The 8,529-nt window shown below is 41.1% G+C and overlaps 1 protein-coding gene across 4 annotated transcripts in view; it reads right to left on the bottom strand.

The window, feature by feature from the left end:
- The window catches only part of DYNC1I1 (dynein cytoplasmic 1 intermediate chain 1), a 176,820-nt gene extending 173,232 nt beyond the window's left edge, over window positions 1–3,588 (bottom strand). For all 4 annotated transcript variants that reach the window (XM_009641943.2, XM_009641959.2, XM_009641950.2 and 1 more), the window contains exons 1-2: window positions 3,481–3,588; window positions 770–884 (exon numbers count right to left, since the gene is read on the bottom strand). In XM_009641943.2, coding sequence (XP_009640238.1) covers window positions 770–884; window positions 3,481–3,588 — 223 coding nt within the window. The remainder of the gene's footprint in view (window positions 1–769; window positions 885–3,480) is intronic.
- Between the last annotated feature and the right edge of the window lie 4,941 nt (window positions 3,589–8,529).

Here is an 8,529-nt window from a genome sequence, read left to right as displayed (position 1 = left end):
GGAAGGAAGGAAGGAAGGAAGGAAGGAAGGAAGGAAGGAAGGAAGGAAGGAAGGAAGGAAGGAAGGAAGGAAGGAAGGAAGGAAGGAAGGAAATTTCTCACTTTACAGACACCCGATAAGTGAGACAGAACTTAAAAAGGTAACCAATTTTCAGATACTATAAACTTTGCCACATGCATTTTTCAACTGAGGACTTTAGATTCTAGAACTGAAACACTGAAACCAAAAAAGAGGTCGAGCACACGAAACCAGATCTAAAATCTACACTAATCATCTAATGATAAGCTTTTTGCTAGTTGTGATTTGTCTTTTTATTTCCCCTCTCCAGTTTTGCTTGGTTTTAGAAGAAAATCAGTGGGAGTTCCCACATGACTGTGCTCCTCCTTCCTTAGCAAATGCTTAATCTGAATTTTTGAAACAAAACTTGGGGCTAACGAAGTACAGTATACATAATATTATTTTATGGGTCATCAGATAGACGTGAGAGAAGATAAAACAGTCCATCAGAAAAGAAATCACTGCTGGTATGCAAAACCAACCTGCATTACGTTCACAAAAAAAATCTTGGAGAAATGTAACAGATGTTTTTGGCAATGACAAGTACTCAAAATGCCATGAGCTGGTATATGTGAATGGTATGGCAGGCATTCAAACAGAAGAGTTCACTTCACTAACAGCCAAAAATCAAAAAAGCCAAGCATGCTTTAATAGGAAGAATGCATTCCTTGCAGCAGAGCTGAATGCTTTACAGTGTGCTTCTCTTAAATACCTAGAGGTGGTTCTGGGGATATACCAATGCTCTGTAACAAAGCTTCTGTCTCTCTTCTTTTGCGGTCTAGGTCAGAATCTTCCTGAGCTGGCTCCTTCTTTTGCTGTAGATCAGCCTGAGTTAAAACAAGACAAAACAGAAAAGTTTCATCCACATATATCAGCTCTATCAACTAAGTGCATGGAAAATATTTACATGCACCACTGCTTAGATACACTTTGAAATTTACTTAGATATGTTTAGATAATTTATAACTCAGATAATTTATACTCCATATATCAGTAACAATATTTTTCCCTGAATGCATGAGAAAAATTATCTTTGCAAGTATATTTGCAAGGATTTTTACAGTACTCTGATGGACATCCTATGCCTCTCACTCATCAGATGCAACTTATACAGTTAATATAAAAGCTGACCATAGAATAACAGGTATCATTACCCTGAATAAAAATGGTTCCTTTCTACTTACTCAAGGATCAAGAAATAAAATTCCATTGGACTTCAGTGATGTGGTTTAAGAGCCTACATTTGGTCCCAAGCACTTGTTGGCAATAAAAATACCTTCTCATAAATGTCACAGAATCATTTAGGTTAGAAAAGACCTTTAAGATCATTAAGTCCAACCGCTGCCAACATCTAACAGGAGCAAAGGAAAGGACTAACGTGTCTAAAATAGGATTTTGGCAGCCCTGGGCACTAACAGCCGAAACTAATGGTCCACAAGACCCCTCCCTCTTGGCTTAAATATCTTTATCTCCTTGGAGCTCCCACACATTAGCCTCCTCTCCCTCTGGCCTACTGGGATCTAGAAACAGGAGGAGCAACACCTGCATCAGCCAGAATCCCTTACATTTGGCTCATCATTCTCCGGTTTAGTAAGGTGGAAGGAAAACACTGATACCTCAGCCCAGTAGTTAGAGCACTCCATTGAAAGAAACAGGCTTGCAGCCCTTCTCCCAAGCAGATGAGGGAACTGAACCCATGTCCCACTTTGTAGCCCAGCGCAGTAACGAATAATGCAAGTGAAACAAAATGCAAGTGGTCGTGCCTACCATTTTATCATGTCTTAAATACAGCAATCCCAGCATAGTTCTTATAAAAGAACATCTGGTGGCATCTGCTTCTGTACTTTTGATCCTCAGGTTGCTTCGACTGGTCCTATTCTAACCTCCACGCGGAGACTTTTCCTTTCTGCTGAAAGCAGAGTGTGGGGCACAGGGGACTCACACAGTGCCTCGGCCTGGTGTTGATTTTGGTGCAGGCACAACAGAAAACCTTGAAGTTCAGAAGCATCCCCACGTTCTCCTGGTTGGGCATGGCCAGGATGCAGAAGAACATTGCTTTTACAGACAATGACAAAGTTCAAGCATATTCCTGTGCTCAGCTCTTCCCATGAGCCAGCCTGAAGTCTCTCACAGTACGTAGGGTTGTAGACAACTCTTCTGCGCCAGTGTATGTGGCTGAGCAACTAAATGAATGTTAGACTTCACTCCTGGAGGCCATCAGGCGTACCAGTGCATCCCATTTACGGTGCTACTGTTAGGCATGGCAGCGTAATCTGTAGAGCGGGGTGTCCCAAGCTGGATCTGGCTATTGGGGCCACCAGAAAGTTCCAACGACCACAAGATCTCCACGAGGCATAAAATCAGAGGTGGGGGACAAAGGAAAGGGCTTAATAGCTTCCTCGAGCCATTAGCTTGGCTCCCTTCCCTCTAATTCATTAACAGGCTAGTAATGAACACTGCAAATGTTAACATTGAAAGTTCTGCTTACAGAGGACTCCCCTAGTGGCTCCAGGAGCCTCCCTGGGGGGGATGCTGGTAATTGCACAAAAATGGCTCACATGAAAAAAGATTAAAAAGACAGCCAAAACTGGAACGCTGATTTCTTGGATCACATCACATTTCCACAGTAATTCCATGAAATTCATGTACAATATTAAAGTGTCAGTTTAAAAGGAAACCAGTTATTAGTAAAGGATAACAGGTGCTTTAAACTATGGTAAGTGTTGACATTTGAAGGAAAGGAAACATAATCACTTAATGCTTCTCTGACTTTGCATGAAAATGAATATCCACTCCCTGTCAATTCTCACCTCTATTCCACTAAGTGACTGAATAAAAAGAAGTACAAATCCCTTAATGAAAAACCTAATGCATATTGTCAAGGACAAATAAACTAATATGTCAATCAAACTTTAACAGAACTGAAAGATGCACCCATGCCAGAAGATAAAAATGCAATCGCAATTATGCTTTACATTACTGGAGAATAATAATTGTAAATCTCTTACCTTAGCTAGTGATCAAACTAGTCTTCAGAGTACAAAAATACATATTTAGATTGTAATGGCTTGAAAAAATTGTAAGCCCTCTTTCTGTCTTTCCCCACTCTCCCCTCTCTTTCCATTGAAGGAGAGCCCAGGAAAAAGCATTGTGGCAAATTGATTTTTCTTTCTACACACACACATACACATCATGTTGTCTAAACTGTTGTCATCTGACAGTGCTTTGCTTTTAAAAGCAATTCCCTCACCCCAACTTCTTTGACTAAAAATAAGCATTTGATTTTAAGGTTAGACTGATGTGGGTTTGAGGGTCTCATTCCAGATGACAGATACCTTGGGTTACACAATACTGAGATGTCAAAACCTCAGCAAGCCCCCTCTGCAAGCATGAGCTATCTAAAAGGCATTTTTGCATATTTACCTCTTTCTTCTTCCTTTCTTCCTCCTTTCGTTTCTTTTCTTCTCTTATCTGAGCCAAACGCTGCTTTTTGCGCTCAAGTTCGGCTTTTAAATCGCTTTTGTCTGACATTTTGGCTCTGCTGGAAACAAAATTACGGAAACCAAGGTGAAAAGAGAATTAAATGTTTTCCCTACTTACTGAAAAAAAAGATACTTAATTATATCCAAAATAGTGCTTCTAAAATGGCTACAAATATATTTCTATATAAATGCTGGCCCTGGACTACACTGACACTGTAGAAAGCGGGATATTTGTTTCACAATTTTTATTGCAGCAGTTCTGTCAGACTGTAGGACCTGGATCCACAAATGGATTTCAGTTTTAAGTACGAGAACTAGATCTGCCCCAAACAGCCCCATATGTCTTAGACAACTAACAATTTTACTCCCAAAAACTGGAAACACGGTAGCTTTTGCTTCTGCACATGCCTTGAACGGCTGCCATCCCAGGATCCCCTCCTGGTCCATGGGTACAACTCCCCCCCCGCCCCGACCACCAGCTCTTCCTCAGTATCCTTCACATATTCACCCCTGTGCGGAGCCACAGGCTATCCTGCACAGCAATCTCCTCCACCCTTTCCAGGGAAACCTGGGCCATTCCCCCAAAAAGCTGCAGACAAGGCACAAAACCAGGCAACTCAGCAAACCTGGGTTCCCTTTAACGAAGCAGCACATTGCTCCACCAACAGTCTCACGCTCAGGTCATCTTACCAGAAGGCAGGAGACACACCTAATATTCCTGATTTGACTCCAATCGCACAAACCTGGCAAAAGCATTTCTTCTGAGCTACTGAAAGACCTCCCCCACCATTTAGTCTTAAACACAATTCTCTGTAGGACAGTGATGTGAAGCCATGTACGTTCTTTGTGTTTTAAATCTCTGCCAACCTATGCTGTTGTTACGTGAGCCTTCAAAATAAAGGGTAGAGAGATAAAAAGTCACATCATACAGAAATAGAGCCAGATCTTTAAAGAACATACAATATCAATTATTTTCTACAGTTTTAAAACTCCACCAGTGTTGCACAAATCTATAACAAGTCATGGATCATTTATTTCTTTTCTAACATCATCATCATGATGGGCTGTCATCTAACTGTATCGATACTGATTTTCTTATTAGCACTTTACTGCAAGGACAGTCCTGACTAATACAGACATTCATGAAAAGAGTTAACTGTGCCTTTCCTATTTATTCACACATCACTGACCACATCCACCACTGCAACCTAGAATCAATCAGATCAATGGCAGTGCCATGTATACGCATCAGAAGTCTATTGTTTGCTTGATGCATGGGAAATTTAAATGGCAACTCTTCCATTAATAGCAATGAGAACCCCACCCACACTACTGCCTGGGTGGGTAGATGACCAGAGAGTAAAGCTATGTGCTAAAAATTATATGGCACTTCCATCCACCATAAATTCCTCTGCAGTCATCAGCTTCCTCTTCAAAATGACAAAGGCATATGCCAGTCCATGATATGGAGGATATTGCTGGCAAAACATCACCTGCACATTAAATGCAGTCTTGGCCCCAAATGCTTTGTTGTCTTTGCAAGCATTTTCCTTTAATGCAAGAAAAGTATAATATGTGGAATCAGAAGGGGAAACTATCCAATGAAAATGGCAGGCATAAGAGCAGCATGAGGGATGCCAGAGGAGCCAGCGTGGCTGTATGTGTGTGTGGACCACACCACGGATGCTAACACTCGCCAGCCAAACTCCCAGCTGAAACCCACCAGCAGGAGATACACCAGTCTGGCTCTCACCATTGCAGACTCTGCGCTTACTTCAGCAGAGCTGCCCATCCTCCATCACTCTGGTCCTATTCATGATGATATTGTTTTCAGTTTGAGAAAAGAGAAATCAAAACTGTCAGAAAAACTGCATTTGATATCAATAAAGCTAAGCAGTAGCACCTTAATCAATGTTAATCTGTGTGATCAGTTGACGTCAGCAAGCTATTTTTTACATGAGAAATGCCCAGAGAAGAAAACAATCTTTTTAATGGCAGTATAGGCAGTATTTTGCCTACCAATCTGCTCAGGATTTGTGGGTCTCTCTCAGATACGGTTGAAATCCCATTTGAAGTAATTTTCCTAATCTGTTGCGCACATTTGAATTCTGATTATGAAGTTCCCCCTCGGAGCCCTTTGGACTAGATAGAGGTTTTGCATCCTTTTAGTTCTGCAGTTTGGCAACAGAGAGTGAGCTCCTGTTTCTATGCAGAAAATATGTAAATGCGTTTTCAGGCTCATGACGGAAACCCTGAGGGTTTGGCATCTCTTTCAAGCTGTTTGTCAGATATCAATGAACAGCTTTCTGAAAATTCGTTCCCTTAATGTCAGGAACACTAACTAGCTTTTCCCCTGATTTAAACATCAACGGTTTAGTGCCTGGCCCCTTCTTTACAATGCTCCAGTCAGGGTCATCAAATCCTATTGTAACTTTGCCCTATTTATAACCAAACAGATTTTACATACAACAAAGATGATGTATTAAGTTTCCTTCAAAGAATGTTGTCAGAGCTGAGTTATAGAAAGAAATTAATCTCAAGTTACTTTCGTCCTGCATATATTATAGCCATTCCTTAGCCCACCCCATGGCTTATCAACCTTCAAACTGGCTATTTACTATTTTAGCACAAATTGAATACCAAGGGTATTTAACCACCTTTCTCAGATGTCAGCAAGTCAGCAGTGAGAAAGGAGGCAAGCGTATCATCACTCTGGTTGGCATTAACCATGGAGTTAATGCTCTGTATTCATTGCTGGGAACAAATTTCTGATAATTGCCACCCTGTGTGCCAAAAGGTATGCCACACCAAGAGAGATAAAGGCAAGCAGTAAAAAAGATTTGCTTTTTACATTCTCTGTGGTGCACCATGACAGCCCAAGACTTACGTATGACCCAACCTTCTATGGCCTGGGAGAAGGCATTGGTCAGAGGGAAACTAACGAGCACATTTTGTAGTGAAGCAATTAAATCGCCTGTCTGGGAGAAGGAACGCATACGATTAAACACACTGAATGTAGAAACAGTTCTTGTAGCAGCCTAGGGCTCCCTTTGTCAAGGAAAGTGCATAATCTTAGATCAAATTTTATTTTGTTTGGCCCAGTTTCCTGTCAAGTGACACAGTTTTAGAAGGAGAGAGTCCTCCCACTCCAGAACAGCTTACACCCAAGTGCTAAGATAAGTTCCTGAGATGCGGCAGGGTACGTGGATGCAAGCCACCTTGCACAGAGAGCACTCGTATGCACTCCCCATACTCCGAGAGAATTCTCCTTTCTTTCAGCTACTGAGGCAAGGAGCCTGCTCCTCCTGACATGACTTTTAATGAAGCAGGTTGCTATATTTCAAGATGTCAGTTCCCCCCGTATGCATTAAATATGCCTCAGAGTCCCCTCTTAGGCTTGGAAATACAGCCAGTTCCACTTACACATCAAAGGGTCACCAGAGCCATCAGGACTGCAGCCACACAGCCACCTGCAAACACAGAGCTGAGGCTTCTGAGGACAGTGTTCTGGGATTTCACCATCTCACTAAAGCTGGATGCCCACAACATAGATGCAGAGGTATCCTTACCATCAGTGCAGGTGAAGTCAAAAGAGCCTGGGTATCCTAGGATGTGATTCCACTTTTCCTAAAGCAGACGGCTAAAAGCAGTTAAGATTAAGCATGCCCCAAAGCCATCAGTTCCTCTTCAATGATGATAAAGGGCCCTGGGTGATCAGTTAGGTTCTAGAAATCTCCATCGTAAATGGCTCAGACTGGGTGAGAAGAATCCTGTCCTTAATATGCTCCCAGCAGTTTCTTTTACACTGTTAGTGTATTAAACAAGATCTTTGAAAGACCGTTTACATTCATCTTAAAATAATAGTGGTGACTGCACAAACTTCTCTGCTGTACAGAGCATCCACAGAACTACTCCACTAAGCTTATCACACCTGTACTAACATCTCACGACCATTTCATTAGTGGCAGTGGGAAGCACATAAGCATGGAAGATCCAAGCAACAGTGTTTTACCCTCAACTGGACTAAAAGCCATGCAAGTACTTTTATAGGTAGAAGCCAACAGACTTATTTCAGTTTTATAATAAGCTACAAGGTCTTTATTAAAGTGGCAGTGGGAAGCACATAAGCATGGAAGATCCAAGCAACAGTGTTTTACCCTCAACTGGACTAAAAGCCATGCAAGTACTTTTATAGGTAGAAGCCAACAGACTTTTTATAATAAGCTACAAGGTCTTTATTAGTGATCAGTATCACAATATTTCAGCAGATATTTTTTGGAACCATTTATATGAGTGCATAACAGCAGAAACAGGCACAGGCATCTAAAAAGGGTTGCTACAATTGCAGAACTGATAAATTGATACTTGCCAGACTAATAAAACCACAGAGTTACAGAAGCACAGAAAAGAGTGGCAACACACGTACGTAGCTTGGACTAAGTATAAGAAACAATAAGCACGAAGTGCCCAATGTATAATGAAGAAAATAAAAACAAAGACAATTATGACAATGCACACTTTTTATAAGCAGCAGAAGAAAATAAGATATAATATCTCCCTCCTCTTAAAGCCTGTTCTTTATATCCCCTGGAATAGCATTTTGTCTGTAAGCTATCACCGAGCTCATCTAACAAGAATGCTAAGTTTCCAGATCTGGTAGGAGATAGAAAAAGCCAGATTTTATTGCTTGTTGGTGTCTGGGGGATTTTTACATGCCATTTATTCAGGAGGCTGCACTAGAGTAGTACTACATTCACCAATCCATGAGCCTCAAAGTCTTTCCTGTTTTGTGCCTTCCTATGTTGTCCTTTTCATTATCATCTCCATTGCAATTACCAAAGGGGTTCATTAAGTACTGTCACATACAGCATTAGCCATCCTATATAGCTAATTATAAATAATTGATTCATTAATATACTTTTCTAAAATAAATAGGCAGCATCTAGTGCTTGTAGATGCTGTACATGTATTATTCATATGCCTTCATAAA

This window comes from Egretta garzetta, unplaced genomic scaffold, assembly GCF_000687185.1.
Source record: "Egretta garzetta isolate BGI_Z169 unplaced genomic scaffold, ASM68718v1 scaffold30, whole genome shotgun sequence".
Classification (NCBI taxonomy): Eukaryota; Metazoa; Chordata; class Aves; order Pelecaniformes; family Ardeidae; genus Egretta; species Egretta garzetta.
Note: the sequence above shows the minus strand (reverse complement) of the source record. Positions and strands in the feature narration are given on the sequence as shown.